The sequence below is a fragment of the Balaenoptera musculus genome, chromosome 15, assembly GCF_009873245.2.
Source record: "Balaenoptera musculus isolate JJ_BM4_2016_0621 chromosome 15, mBalMus1.pri.v3, whole genome shotgun sequence".
Lineage (NCBI taxonomy): Eukaryota > Metazoa > Chordata > Mammalia > Artiodactyla > Balaenopteridae > Balaenoptera > Balaenoptera musculus.
Window position 1 is genome coordinate 4,094,059 of NC_045799.1, and position 15,178 is coordinate 4,109,236.

At 44.8% G+C, this 15,178-nt stretch overlaps 2 protein-coding genes across 2 annotated transcripts; both read left to right on the forward strand.

Annotated features, from left to right (window-relative positions):
* Positions 1 to 283: 283 nt before the first annotated feature.
* Positions 284 to 10,180, forward strand: PRELID3B (PRELI domain containing 3B). Its single transcript, XM_036826887.1, has 6 exons — positions 284 to 513; positions 4,407 to 4,575; positions 5,731 to 5,820; positions 6,265 to 6,335; positions 6,457 to 6,559; positions 8,111 to 10,180. The coding sequence occupies exons 1-6, from the start codon at positions 482 to 484 to the stop codon at positions 8,228 to 8,230; spliced, it is 585 nt and encodes a 194-aa protein (XP_036682782.1). The 5' UTR covers positions 284 to 481; the 3' UTR covers positions 8,231 to 10,180.
* Positions 10,181 to 10,787: 607 nt separating this feature from the next.
* Positions 10,788 to 14,886, forward strand: ATP5F1E (ATP synthase F1 subunit epsilon). The gene is made up of 3 exons (XM_036826804.1): positions 10,788 to 11,056; positions 13,156 to 13,282; positions 14,730 to 14,886. The coding sequence occupies exons 1-2, from the start codon at positions 11,025 to 11,027 to the stop codon at positions 13,277 to 13,279; spliced, it is 156 nt and encodes a 51-aa protein (XP_036682699.1). The 5' UTR covers positions 10,788 to 11,024; the 3' UTR covers positions 13,280 to 13,282; positions 14,730 to 14,886.
* Positions 14,887 to 15,178: the final 292 nt, after the last annotated feature.

A 15,178-nucleotide genomic window follows, 5' to 3' on the forward strand; every position in this document is an offset into this window, starting at 1 on the left:
AGATGCCGGTGTAAGAGGGCCGATTGGATCCGTCAACAGTCCTCGTAAAGCCAGGCGAGCTCGGGCCCGGCGGGAGCGAGGAGGCGAGGAGGGCGGGCGGGCGGCGCGCCCAAGAACCAGCTGAGCCCCGCCCAACTCTGCCCAGAGGTCGGCGTTCCCGCCGACGCCCGCGAGGGGGCGGACCGCAGGTCGCGTCCGCGCCTGCGCAGCACAGCGCCCGCGCCGCCCTCGGAACTGCGCCGGCGCGGTGAGCCTGGCGCTAAGGGGCGGGGCTCCGTTGCGCCGCGCGCAAGGCTGGGGCAGAACCCAGGCCGGGATAGGGCGTGGGGCAGCGCGTCGGGACGTCCCTCGCGTCGGGCCCGATGGCGCGTGCGCATTGGGCGGCCGCCGGGGCGGCTGAGGGGCGGGGCGGGGGTAAGAGTGGCTTCTGTACCTCGCGGTGCCCTGCCGCTGCCCGGACACCGCGCGGGCCGCCGGCATCATGAAGATCTGGACTTCGGAGCACGTCTTTGAGTACGTTTGGGGCGGGGGCAGGTCGGCGGGGGGCATGGGGTAACTGCGGGGTGGGAGGGCAGGCCGGGCCCGGAGTCGCGGCGAGGCCGGGGCGGCCCTCAGGAAGCTTCCAGGCGTCGGGCCTGGTTGGGGGAGCTGGGCCCGAGTGCCTCGGAGCCCTGGGGGCGGGGATGAAGGTCATGACCCCGGGGACGCCCCAGGAATGGGTTCCCAGGGGAGACGACCCGTCCGGGAGGGGGCTGGGGAAGGGGCCCTGGCGGCCTGCCTCCCGGGGACGCCCCCTCGGGGAGCGGGGGCGTCGCCGAGCACGAGGTCCCTGACGGCGCTGGGGATGGGAGAGGCGCCCCGTTGCCACATGGGGCCTTGCTGAGCCTTGTGGGTCGTGGCCCCGAGGATCGTGGGCTGTCGAGAGGCTGGTCGCTCCAGTATCTTCGGGTGGAGTTCCTTGCTTCAGAATGTGGACTTAGGGCGAGCTCAGGCGACCACGCAGCGGACCTTTTCCGGCAGCCCGTTGACCTGAGGGGTTAGAATTTACGGCCTTGAAATTGGAGTCCAAGGTCCAGCTCTGGCTCCAACAAGCTGTGTGATCTTGGGGTTACGCATTTTCGTCTGAGACATGGAAGACGACGACGGACGGTGTCGTCAGGGTCTGACAGCGCTGAGATGTCTTTGAGGCCATGTTCATTAACATCTGTTGGTTAGGGAGAAACGTTTGGTAAGGAAAATAGGCCTTACACCAGTTGGATGTTGGGAATTAAATTCACTTCTGGTTCCATGATTCATTGTACAAAAGAACCACGCATTTATTCGCCTGTATCATTTTTGCCTGAACAAATTGTTGATCGTTTGTCTTATCACTCTTTATTGACTAATCTTTTTTCCTTTCACCCATTTGAAATGCCACCTTCCTCCTAAGACACTTGTGATTTATACTTTAATCCATTTCTGAGCTATCTGTTCTATCCCAGTGGTCTGGCTGTTGTTGCCACACTGTTTTAATTTTTTTAGCTTGGAAGTATGTTTTAGTTTATTTCCAGGGCAATGTTTAAAACAATTGTAGACTTTTCACACACTCAGTGAATTAGACACATGCAGGAGTCCACTGGATCCTGGAAGGTAGAGAATGTTAGAATCAGGGGGCAGATTTCTTTTCTCCCTAATGTTTACAGTCTTTCTGGGGGAAAGAGCCTAAGTTTGTAGTCTTTCCAGTGTTCTTTAACCAGGTCACATTCTTCACTACTCTGTTTCAGCCGTTGGGTTCATGGATGGTTTCTTCTTTGCAGTTCTCTTCTGGGTTTAAATGCTTGAGAAGTTCTTGGCACTGTGTCTCCTTAGAATTTTTTTCCTTAACACTCTTCTCCCTAGCTTGTTTCCTACCCCTCCTCCCCACTCATTCGGCCCTTTTCTTTAATGTTTTCCTCTTTTCTTACCCTTCAGTGTAAATGTTCAGTGAAATTCTGTTGTTGGCCTTCTTGCATTTCATCAGGGACTATTAGTCTCTTTTTGTTGCATGCTTCTCTGAAATTTGATGAAAGCTCTGGGACTCTCCTCGCAGAAAATAGACATATTCACATAAATGCTCTGCGTGTCCTGGGAGAAGAAGCCCTGATCCTGATTCTCCCCAGATAATGTGGACTTTTTGATCAAGGTCCCAGCTGATACACACATTTCTGGTACCCAAATCTGTACCTTGGGCTCCAGTCTTTCTTGAACTTAAAATCCTTATTTTCAGGTCTTAGCAGGGTATCTCTACTCACATGTCCTGCAGGCTCTTCAGACTCAGCATCCCTGAAAATGAAGTCATTTATCTCCCCTCTCAAGTTTCATGCTTTCCCTGTGTTTTCCATCTTAAGGATGTTACTAACAACATCTAAGTCGTCATTCTGAGTCTTTCCCGTCTATGACTTTCCAGTGCTTCCTTCTGAGGCCTAGCATGTAGTTGGCATCAGTTGAAGTCATTCATTGATTCCTTCAACAAATATGAAGGCCCACTAAGTGCCAGGCACTGTTCTTTGGATTGGTTCCACTTTGGTAAATAAATCAAGACACTGTTGCTGCCTCGGTGGAGTTAACAGTGTTCCCCACCTCGTTTTATAGGTGAAAAAATTGGACAGCTCACCAAGCGCGACCAGGTTCTACTGACTGACTGTCCTTTGGGGCCATCTTTGAATGTCTTGCAGTGTGAAGTCTTTTCACATGATTTCATTAATTCAGTTAAAGTGAATTACTGGAAGATTGTTAATTGTAATATGCATCCTTTGTGATTTTTGAGCTAGTCGTGTTTTATAAAGCAGTCTTCGTCCAAGCTAAGTCAACGTCAGTGTTTTCAAGTTGGCTCAGAGAGGAGAGAAGGACTGACTTACAAATAATGCATAACCACCCTGAAGCCTTGCAATTATTAATTTTTTCAAGGAGGTGGGGGAAGAGATAAGTGCGTGGAAGCCACCTCCCCATGGTATATGACTAGATGGAGACAGGGAAGGGTTCATCCGATTCTCATTTTAGATAGTTTCCTTGGTAACGATCAGAGTGCTTGGCCCCTATCACTTCTATTTGTGGGGACTGTTTAGCTTTATGAAGTAGCTCTGCTTATATACCTGCACTGTTTGCTGAATAAGGCTTGAGATTAAAAACAGAATGGGGTTCATTTCTGTATAATATTAGAGCAAAAGTGAAGGCATTAAGAGTAATGTTACTGGTTGTCCAGGGTTTTGCAAAATGAGTGGGGCTGAGATTTTCCTTTTGTCCACGAAAAGTTGTCAGTCTTAGTTCTCTGAAAAGTTGAAATAGATTACTGCCTACTTGTTTTGCTTTTATTTTTTTTTTAACATCTTTATTGGAGTATAATTGCTTTACAATGGTGGTGTTTTGCTTTTCAAAAAATAAAGTCATGCTGTGTGGTTTATCGGTAAGTGTAGTTTGAAACACCATCTCCAGATCTTGTCTTTCCTTTCAGTGAAGACGTGTAAAATCAGTCACTTTTAAGGCTCATTGTAGTTAATAAGAAGCTCGTTTGAAATGGATATCTTCGGTACAAGCATGTTGTTCAGATAAGTTGTGAAGAGAACAAATGTACATCACATTTTGAATCACCCAAGTACATGTGATTTTTGAAGAATATAAAGATGCTGCCAGTTCCATGATACTATTACCATCTCGATCCTAGATGACAAGCAAATGCTTATTAAGAGAGAATATTAGAAAGTGGCACATTAGGAGCACCTTAAAAAAACATTTTATTGTATTGAGTGACCTTTTCAAAACAAATCAGAATCACTCTTGAGGAAAGTAATGGATAAAGATTGACTGGAGGGGCCACTATTATTTATTACCTTAATAGAGAAAAATACATGTTTAATATTATGTTATTTAAATCAGTAATGCTTTGGATCTTTTTGTAATCCCTATGAGAATTCGTAGTGCCTATAAGTTCTTTTGCTCTTGTTACTTCTTTATGGCTTCACAGAAGTGGGGTCAGACAAAAGAATAAATGGTATAATAGTAATATTTTTTGCTGTTTGTGTAGAACATAATTGTAAAACACATTTTTATGAAACAGTAATTCTTAGAAACAAAATTTACATGTGAGAGTGGACACTGGTAAGTAGAAAAGATGCCATAAGAAACGGTACTGCAGCGCTCTGGGGGTTATTCTAACCTATCGGCATCAGCGATGCCACATAGCCTGTGTGCTGAAAAAATACTGAAATCTGCACATGTGCAAAATGTAGATTGAGCCTCCCAAAATCATCTTTCAGTCAACGTTTCAGAAAATAACCTTCCCTAGGTAAATTAAGTAAAGTTTAATTGTAAAGACTAATTTGATGGGTTATAAAAATGGTTTAATTTATATGCGTATTTTTTAATGTTTGATTTTTTATTCCTGTCGGCAGCCACCCATGGGAAACTGTTACAACAGCTGCAATGCAGAAATACCCAAACCCGATGAACCCAAGTGTGGTTGGAGTTGATGTATTGGACAGACACGTAGATCTCTCTGGGAAGTTGCACAGCCATAGACTTCTCAGCACAGAGTGGGGACTGCCTTCCATTGTGAAATCTGTAAGTGTCTTTATTCCTGAAGCAATGTGACTGCTGTAGAGAAGTTTTCTAAACGACATTATAATTTCAAATAGGTTGTGGGAGCCGATTCTGAATGTCATTTTTGCATCAGTTCAAATTGTATTATAATAAACTTGAGTTATGAGTGTATAATGAATTGGAAATATTATTACAGTCTTCATGAAGGCACCCGATAAAACCTCCTGAAGGAAGCCAGCTAATGCTCTGTAATCTAGAAGTTTTATTCTGCTTTTCCTACTTTGCCAGCCGCTTAAGATGTGGAAGCAGTGGTCTGGTGCTGGTTGTTAGCTGACAGTTGCTGTGGTCAGTGGTGGCCACACCTGTTAAGTGAGGAGCATGGTCTCACTTTGCTGCTGCCGTGTTTGTTCCAAGATCTGGTGCTTCTACCTGTACATTTAAAAGCAATTCTGTGCCCTTTCAAGGGAGCAGGCTTTAGTGAGCCAGTTTAACCAGCAAGAAAGTGGGGTGCCAGTTTATCGTGATGGGAGAGAACCCTGGTGTAAGTGGACCCAGTTGTCTGTAGAGATTCTTTTTCTAGAAAGTGGGCCCCCTCAGAAAAGTAAAGTACACATTTTGCAACGATTTGCTTCCATTGCACACGCCACGGCACTAGACGGTGTGGACACAGGAATGAGCAGGGCTGGGACTGGCCTGGGACAGAGCGCAGGGAGTGACCCTGGATGTGCTGTGTTATCTTCGTCCTGACGTGGCTGGTTTTCTGTCTGGAGACCGGAGCCACTGCGTCCTCTCGCTTGGGCTGCGCTAGGAAAACACTGACAGACACTCCAAACCTCTCCTTTCTCCAGATGCCCTGTTTCCCGAATAGTTGGGCTCACTGCTCCACCCTCAACCTTGGCAGTTCCCGAGTCCTGCCTTGTACTCTGTACGCTCTCAGCGGCTGGTTGCTAATCGCCTCTGCTTGTGTCTTGGGCGTCTCATCTCCTTCGCGGTGTGTGAAGTCCTTTTACCCTTAAACGGGCCTCCTTTCTGACCTTTGTCGCTTTGCCATGTTTTTTATGAAAACAGATTTTTGGTTCAAAATATTAACACATTTTTTACCTTCACATAAAATATTGATACACTTGTTAAGAAATCCTTCCTCCTCTGATTACTAATTCTGAATGTTTTACTTAGCTTATTGGTGCAGCAAGAACCAAAACATATGTGCAAGAACATTCTGTAGTGGATCCCGTAGAGAAAACGATGGAACTTAAATCTACTAATGTAAGTCTGGACTCCCTTTTGTTTTAATTTTAAACTATTTGGCTTAGTTTTTTTCTCTCTTTTGTAGTTGGTACACAAATGTATGCTCTTCAGCCTGGTTTAGGAAATCAGTACTGAGATGCTGCATTGTCTCTGCCTGTTTGCAGCTTAGCCTCGGCGCTCTAATGAGCCTGCCTGTTACTTCTAGGAGACAGCACTCAATAAAGTGAATTTGGCATCATGTGCATGTTATTACTATTATGATGCTTTTGTCAAATTTATTATTTTTTTGATAAAAAGGAAGCAATGAATAGTGAAAACTTCTTTTTACACAGTAATATCAAAGTGGTTTATTTGCTGCTGTTTTGTATATTTAGCTAGCAAGGTTTTGGCTTGTGAATTAATTTTGGAAATATTTTTAATCTTGGTTTCCAAAATGATTTGACTTTTTTTTTAATTCTATAGATTTCATTTACAAATATGGTTTCAGTAGATGAGAGACTTATATACAAACCACATCCTCAAGACCCAGAAAAGTAAGTGAAAAATATTTTAACAAACCTATTTTACAGTGTGTTTTAATTTTTTTAATCGAATATTTCTTTGAAAAATGAAAATTAGGTCATCCTGAAGCTGTGTAAATGTGTTTTGTTCCAGAACTGTTTTGACTCAAGAAGCCATAATTACCGTGAAAGGGGTCAGTCTCGGCAGTTACCTCGAAGGACTGATGGCAAGCACGATATCGTCAAATGCCAATAAAGTAAGTAAGGCTGCTCCCCGCTTGCTCTTTGTTTTGTTTGTTTTTCTTTGAGGGGGGTGCAGCGCAGGCTTGCAGGATCTTAGTTCCCCACGCCCCCTGTGGTGGAAGCGTGGAGTCTTAACCACTGGACCACCAGGGAAGTCCCTCCCTGCTTGCTCTTATTCCTGGGTCTTGTTTCTTGGAAGCGCTGTTCTTGTGAGCTGACTCTGAGCCACTGCAGTGCGAGGTGATGTGGGCAGTTGCTGGCACGGGCTCTGGGGTCCAGCCCACCTGCGTTCACGTCCCAGCTGTAACTCTGACCAGCCTTTCACCTTGGGCAATTAATTAAGTGAACCTCTCTCTGCTTCAGTTTCCTGTCTGCGAAGTGGAGATTAATCACCCACCTTACAGGGTTGGGCGCGAAGAGTGAATGAGATAATATGGGAAGCCTGTAGCCCTGGGCCCAGCATGGGGGAGGGGGGGAGCCGTGTAGCAGTGCGTCGCTGTTGAAAGCATAGATTCCCAACCTTTTTTTCATTATCGTCTCCCTTCACGCCCAGGTCCACTGTAGATATTTTTCCCCTAATTACCCCCACCCCATGAAATTATTTAATACTACAGATTATATCTGTAGATATAGATAAATGGATATATGTCTGTGCTTTATACATGAAAAAAGTGAGATTTTTCTCCACTGCCCCCCAACTAATTTTTGCCTGATTGAGAATGGATGATTTAAAATAAAGTAAGTTCAGAGAAAGAGATGCCTGATGTACTGTTTTATAACACATGTTTAATATAATCATTCAGCAGTCAAAAGATATTCATAGATGCCTTCTCTGTGTCAGGTAGAGTGCTAGGCTAGACTGGGGATACAGCGGGGAGCAAAACAAACGTGGTCCCTGCCCTCGTGGAACTAAGAGGAAGGCGACATTAATCATACAACACATCATTAGGAAAGGAAAAGTACAGAAAGGTATGACAGTGTTTAATGAGTGTTCAGTAAGTGATGCTTCTGCTGAGTTCTGAATGAGGGGTGGGTAGGCTATGAGGGGCCTGCTAGGAAGCATTCCAGGCAGAGGAGCTGCGTATGCAAAGGCCCTGAGACAGGAAGCAGGAAATGCTCCTGTTCCGTCCCTCAAGGAACTGCACAGGGTCCAGGAGAGTGGTTGAAGTGGAAGTCAGGGCCCAGAGCCTTCAGAGCCTCGTACAGGATTTTGGTTTAAAATATGGACATACAAAGAAAAAAAAGGAGTTTGACCTCACCCCAAAAGGGGAACCATTCTAATCATAAATAAGTAAAACATCACTGTCGTTTAATTGTAGATTCTTTTGAGAACATCTTTTGCAAAAATTAAAATTAAAATCAGTATATAGATCAAGCCAGTTTCTCAAGGCATTTGATATTTGGTAAATAACATGAGAGAAAAAAAAGCAAAGGTAAAAACAACCTGTCCTGGTGAGGTTTAGTTATGCTTGTACCGCTTCTTGTTACTTCCTGATGTGCCGTTTATTTGACAGGTGCCTTTGCTCTCACTTGGTAAGAATAAACATGTTGGATTTTTTTTTAAGGGCCGAGAAGCAATGGAGTGGGTAATACATAAATTAAATGCTGAAATTGAGGAATTGACGGCTTCGGCAAGAGGGAGCATCAGGACACCAATGGCAGCAGCAGCATTTGTGGAGAAATGATCATGAAAGTTGATAACACCCAGTTCCCCAGGTCTCTGCGAGCTGGCAGTATATTTATTTGTTATTTAAAAAATACAACTATATTTTCGGTAGAATTGTTTTTTTAATAAGCTGAAGAAGGACTATGTGACTTGATCAAAACAAAGAGGTGCAGGGTTTCTAAATAAAAGGGATTGGCTGAAACTAGTGTTGTCTGAAATGACTGTCTGATTTTGAGGATTCCAGTATTTACGTAAAAATTTAACAATTTTTGAGAAGTACTTGAAAATTGGTATTGGCTGATTAAACCTCCTTAAGGTAGAATTTCAAAGCTTTTCACGCATTGGAACTCTACCTGTCTTTGGACCAACCCCAGAACCAAGCAGAGCCACCTCTTACATACCCACCACTGCCCTGCAATAAACTTGGAGAACTTGCATGAGGGAACTCACTTTTAAAGGAGAAACTGTATAGTTTTAAAAAGACATTAATTGTATAAAATAATTTGCTCTGCTATAAACCACCATTAAAAATCACAATGTTTTAATTTGGTACTCAACATTTTTGGAGTAAAAATTATCACGAAAGTAATAAACGACTCCAACAAAAATATATTTTATTGTGTTAAAGAGTACTGTATTGATTTGCCAAAGTTTTGTAACTTAGTAAAGGTATTACCTTCCTTGGATCTGTACTTTATGACTTAGTATGCTGTGTCGTGGGCTGGTTATGTTAACTGAAAAAATAAAATCATTACCAGAATTTTGCAGCACTCTAAACTTAAACAGAAGAACAGCTGTTCACATCTTTTAGCATTTCATATTTGCCTAACTTATAAATTGCCATGTGTCAAAATCGTGGTTCTGTAATTGCTAAAGCATGATATGTCAGGTTATTTGAATATAGTTACTTTTTGAAGTAATTGTGACCACAAAACATCTTTTTTATGTGAAGAGCTGTACATCATTTGAAATTACTCGAATGATGTCTTGATCTGAAGCATAAATCCCAGGGACTTAATGTTTTTAATAATACCGTGTCACTGCGGGGGATGGGGGCAGTGGAGAAGAAAAAAGAATAATAGGGTGAAAAAAGAGCATTGACCTAAACTAACCAGTATGTGAATTGCTTTGCAGCTTTTATTTATGGGAAATCCTTGCTTTGGATGCCAGTGGGCAGCTGCAATCTGAAAAAGAATCCAGTAAATGTTGTTTTGTATTTTGTAGCAGGCAATTAATTATCAACCACTAAATAAGAATATCTTTGATACTGGGAATTGTTGCATACAGAATATTTTTGTTAAAAGGTGATGAGCTCTTGCCTTTATTTCACAGTACTTAAAGTGACAAACTTCTAGTCAGGTTTCCTATAAAAGAAACCAATTAATATATGTACCTAAACCACAAAAATAGTATACCAAACTATTTGAAAATTATTGTTTTTCTACTTAAAGTATTGTTTAGCTTGTGACTTCTTAGGACATTTGTAAAAGCAAGTTAAAGCCAATAAGGTTTTTGATTATTTTTTGTAACCGGAGATGGTTTTTACAATTAAAATAACATTTCAACTAAACAAACCATTGCTAAATAATATTTAATAAGTTGCCTTGTATAATTTCTGAACATTATACTTGTTTTGAAAAGTATAAGAATACCCTAATGATAAAAAGATTTCTAAACAAAATTTTATCCTGTTTGATTTTTTTTACTCTGATCTAATGACAAAATTCTATAGATTTTCATCTTCCAGTGTAGTTACTTTTCGTTAAGTAGCTCGTAGGTAATGGCTTTTACCTGTTAAAATATAAATAACATCGCAGGCATTCGAGAGGACTAAACTGGAGTAAAGTGTTCATGGGTTAGAATTGGACTCTTGGACTATGGAGCATATTATCCTGTTTAATGTTAAAGATGGATCTTGTATGAATTAAGAAAAACCTTCCTGTTAATAAAAACTTCCGTTTAACTATGATGTTTTTCCTGATTATAATTTCTTTTTAATAACTAAGGAGCAAAAGAAATGTTTTTCCTTGTAAGAATTCACCTAGTTTCCGCGCGCTCGAGCCGGCTCTGCGCCGCGAGGTTGAGTCTCTAAGTTGGACGCGCTGCGCCTCCTCCCCTCCTCCCTCCGATGTCCAGTCCATTCTCCCCGGCCAGGTTCTGCTGCCCCGGGCCGGCCTGAAACCCTAGGGATTGTCGAGGGGCGTCTCGTTTTAACTGTTAACTCGGGGCGGACATGCTTGAGTGTTGTCAACATCAAGGTCGGGACGCGGCCATCGGGTCCGGGGTCGGGGGCGTGCGCCCCGACACCGACCTCGACGCGGCCCCGAGTCTCGCGCTCCCGAAGCTACGCGGTCGCGCGTTCCCTCCTGCTCCCCTCTTGCCCCGCCGCCCCGCCGCCCCGCCGCCCCGCCGCCCCGCCGCCCCGCCGCCCCGCCGCCCCGCCGCCCCGCCGCCCCGCCGCCCCGCCGCCCCGCCGCCCCGCCGCCCCGCCGCCCCGCCGCCCCGCCTGGGCCACTACGGAAGCCCGCGGAGCCAATAGGAACGCGCGGCCGGCCGGCCCGCCCGGGGATTGGCAGCTGCGGCCCGGGCCGCGCGCCCCCATTGGCTCGCGGCGCCCGGGGGATTCTGCGGCGAGACGGCAGAGGCCGTGCGGGGGGGCGGGGCGGGGCGGGGCAAGAGGCGGTGGGATTGGCAGGTCCGGAGCTCCGCCCCTTCCGCTTCTCAGGCCTGACCTTCCGGCAGCCGGCTCGCACGCTGAGCCGACCTTGACGGGTCTTCGCGATTCGGCCCGACGCGCCCCCTCTCGCGACATCATGGTGGCGTACTGGCGACAAGCTGGACTCAGGTAGGGCCGGGCCTCGGGAGGGGCGGACAGCTGGGGCGCGGGGAGGTCCGGGGCGAACCGGGGTCGGAGGTCACGCCGGGCGCGGCGGGGGTGGGGGTGGTCCCGGCGAGTGCTGCCCCAAGATGGCGGCCTGCGGACGGGGAGGCCGGGGTCACGGCCGTGGGATGCGGGCGCGCCGGGGCCGAGCACCTGCCCGCACCTGCCGGGGGCGCCGCCGAGCACCTGTGCGCCGCCGTGAACGCGCTCGACAAGTGCCGTGTCTTCCCGAGGATGGCGTTCTCGCCCGCGGGGCCTTTGTCCTTTGAGTTACACTCGGTTGACGTTCTAGAAGTAGCAGAACCACATAAAAGTTGAGAACTCGAAGGAGCGGAGAGAGGTCTCTGGAGGTAACCACGGTCACCATACCTGGCCGTTCCAGCATTAAGGTGGGGCCTTTTAAAATGGCACACCCATTTTTTTTTTTTAAATTAACTCCTGTTGCTCTCAGGTTTCCTTATCGGTAAAACGGGTGAAAGCCCTTGATAAGGTGTAAAAAGCTCTGCCACAAGGTGAGTGGTGGCTCTTGGGAAGCCAAACTATGGAGCCCACTGGAGGACATGGCTTCTGGTGAAATGGAGACACCATGCATCTAGGTGTCACACCTGGTTTCTTTGCCTGTGCACCCAGTTGAGCTGCTCACCTGGCTCAGGTTAACACACCTTGTTACTTGACCAGATTAAGTAGCACCTCCTAGTAGTGACCTTCTGTGGGTGTGTGCCTGTGGGTAACGCACGTGTGTCCTGATTTCCAAGGTCAAGCAGAGTTTTGTACCGTTGGAAGGATGATGGTCCCAGTCAGAGGGACCATGTATTAAGCACCTACTACGAGACAGGTGGGGCAGTCCTGCTCTCCACACTTTATCTTTCCTCCTCCCTACCACCAGTGGGGCAAATACTGTTATCCTTCTGCTTTGTTCTATTGTTTTTACAGAATAAATTAGCCCAAAAGATGGAACAGCGTAAAATTCACCAATTAGTAGGAGTGGAAGCAAGAATTGGAACTCCTACTTCTGGCCCAAAAAAACAACCCTGAAACATGAGGAAATAGTCTCAGCCCCCTCCCCTCTGTCCTTCCTGTTTTCAAAAAGTGTAAAAAGTGAGCTGACATCTTTTGGAAAATAAGATGTTGATGGGAGTCCATCTACCAAACAGGAAGCAGGCTGTTAGATATTTTGCTAGAATTGCTGATGTTCTATAAGGACTTCTCAGTTTAATTTAGAAACCTTCGTTGGGAAGTATTTTCAATGGCAGACCTGAGAAGCAGAATCCAGTATTCTCAGGAAAATCTTTAAATAATCAGAAGTAGAGCTGTTTTAATTCAAAATAGGTTTTTTTTTCTCTTTTAATTATGTATACTTTACCTTGTAAGAATAATAGAAGAAAAAATTTTAAATAGAGAACTGGAAAAAAACCACTCATATTATACCCTCTGTTAACATTTAGGACTGTTTATTGTGCTGTGGGATTTTTTTCTCTAATATATGCATCTTTTATTTCAAATTAATATGTATTAAAGAGAAAACACTGCAAAGAAGAAAAAGCAAAAATCACCTAACCCCAATTAAGACTTTGATACATTTCTTTCTGCTCTTCTTTTTCTTTGTATAGATTCCTTTTGCATTAGTCATTTTTCTTAATTAGTTAATTAATTTGTTTATTTTTTTGGCCGTGTTGGGTCTTTGTTTCTGCGCACAGGCTTCTCATTGCGGTGGCTTCTTGTTGTGGAGCGCAGGCTCTGGGGCGCGCGGGCCTCAGTAGTTGTGGCTCGTGGGCTCTAGAGCGCAGGCTCAGTAGTTGCGGCGCACAGACTTAATTGCTCCGCGGCATGTGGGATCTTCCCGGACCAGGGCTCAAACCGAAGTCCCCTGCATTGGCAGGCGGATTCTTAACCACTGCACCACCAGGGAAGCCCTGCATTAGTACTTTTTAAGTTCAGTTCTACAATGATGTACAATCCAACGAAAATGAAAAATATAGGAAGAAAAACAAAAGCACAGTCACACAGCCAGTCTGGCTGGATCATTGATAATTAGCTTTATATTGTCTCTCATGTTCCTCCAGCTACATCCGATACTCCCAGATCTGTGCAAAAGCAGTGAGGGATGCACTGAAGACGGAATTCAAAGCAAACACCGAGAAGACTTCTGGCAGCAGCGTAAAAATTGTGAAAGTGAAAAAGGAATAATCTGTAAGTTGCTGGTGGATTTAGAGAAAGAGTTGCATCTTAAGTTTTTAGAGAGCTTTTAAAAATCAGAATAATTTTAGTTCTGCCTTCTGTCCACATTTGGTCCATCAGCACATTTAGAAGTTAGTTAGTGAGATGATAATGTCAGGCATACAGGTTGTGGAAGCCCCATGGCATCATCAAAGAATGTCATTTCGAGGCCCTGACGAGCAGAAGTAACTGCCACGTTGATTTTCAGTTCATTGAGCAGTGCTAGGTAGAAAGCCATCTTATTTTAATTAAACCTGTTCCATGTGTCTGCACAAAATCAAATAATTCGGAGGATAAACTCCCCACTTTTATAATTGTTATTGGAGTTATGTAACAGTTCAGGAGCATGAAAAATTACAGTTCTTTGAGTTTTTATTTCCCCCACATCTGCTAATGTTCTCACAAATCACTACTTCCCGAACATAGGGCTACAAGTACAGGCAAGGGTCCTGCTATTTTATCAAGCAATAAAATCGGCAGGACCTTGCAGTGAATACTGTTTTGCTAAATTTATGTTTTCAGAGTTTGGTTCATTTTACTTCTGATGTTGGCAATGCAAAGTAAGACAGTTTCGTACAGTTGATAAGTTCAGACTTTTGTGTTCCAAACTACTAAAGTGATTTGATTTCTAAACTGCTTTCTTGACATCATTATTTCGAAGATCAAGCGAGGCAAATTACCAGAAAGATGTTTTTCTGATTTAATTTTCTTGTTTAGCTTTAAAAAAGCTTCAGGCCCGCAGTTGCAGGGAAATGTGATAAATAGTAATCCTTTGGCAGCTTGTGGTTATGAGCGATTTTACTTATTGGAACTGTCTCTCCTAAGCACTTTTCATTTTCATTTTGAATTAGTAAATATTTTATTACAAGTCTGGAGATGCGGTGTTGAGCCCTTTTTCTGGGGCTCTCTGTCTGATCTCATAATTCTGAGGAATGAGACCTGGTTTTAGGTTGGGTTATTTTGTTTTAACAACGAGCTGAGAAAAATCACCCAGCTTCTGCCTGCAGCATGGCCGAGCCAGACTCGGCATCGAACTCCCTCCACCTTGTAATGTGCTTTGGGCCAGGAAGGAGTGTCCAGCTCCGGTAAGCACAGCAGTGACCATTCCCTATCCATCGTGCTGGGGACGCAGCCCCACCGCCGCAGCATGGGGGATTTAGCGTCTTTTAAAGGCAGAGTGTTTCTTTATTGCGGGGAGAGTGTTTGGTTTTACTTAGCAGGGAAGTGCCTCTTCGGCTAAGGCAGTGCATGTGAACCTGCACATTTTACAGCTGAGAGCCAGGGTTTATCACCAACCGAGTGAACTGGATCTGCAGTCATATTATACTGCTCATTATAAGGAAGTTACTTTCCCTATTCGTGTTGGATTTTTAAGAAAACATGAAGGACTGGCAACGTGCTATTTCTCTTTTCCTCCTAGACCCTGACTACAGCTTGAAATGCTGCATGTTCATGGTGAAGATGTGTGGGCACGTGTTATGGCAGATTGAAAACGCTCCCCCTTCGTGGAAAAAAAAAAAAAACCTATCTTGTTCATAGATGGACAATGCCAATAAATTAAAGTACAGTTCACTCTTGCTGTTGGTTTTTGGTTTCTCTCGGACTTTTTCTGTTTGGGAACTACCACACAACTGCAGGATTATGATCATATGAACCAGGGCTTTTTAAAGGAGAACAGTGAATTCCCTGGCAGTCCAGTGGTTAGGACTCCGAGCTTCCACTGCACGGGGCACAGGTTCGATCCCTGGTCAGCGAACTAAGATCCTGCAAGACGCGCAGCTGAAAAAAAGAAAAAAAAGTTGAAGGGAGAACAGATGTCATATCTAGTGACCAGAGGGATCCAGGAGACATTTTGAAAACGTCTCAAAA

What these genes read in the sequence shown, in the direction of transcription:
- PRELID3B (XM_036826887.1), top strand. Translation starts at nt 482, where the DNA reads ATGAAGATCTGGACTTCGGAGCACGTCTTTGA. An exon ending in TGCCTTCCATTGTGAAATCT is followed by an intron (nt 4,576 to 5,730) that starts GTAAGTGTCTTT and finishes TGTTTTACTTAG; the next exon opens with CTTATTGGTGCAGCAAGAAC. An exon ending in CATCCTCAAGACCCAGAAAA is followed by an intron (nt 6,336 to 6,456) that starts GTAAGTGAAAAA and finishes GTTTTGTTCCAG; the next exon opens with AACTGTTTTGACTCAAGAAG.
- ATP5F1E (XM_036826804.1), top strand. Translation starts at nt 11,025, where the DNA reads ATGGTGGCGTACTGGCGACAAGCTGGACTCAG. An exon ending in TGGCGACAAGCTGGACTCAG is followed by an intron (nt 11,057 to 13,155) that starts GTAGGGCCGGGC and finishes ATGTTCCTCCAG; the next exon opens with CTACATCCGATACTCCCAGA.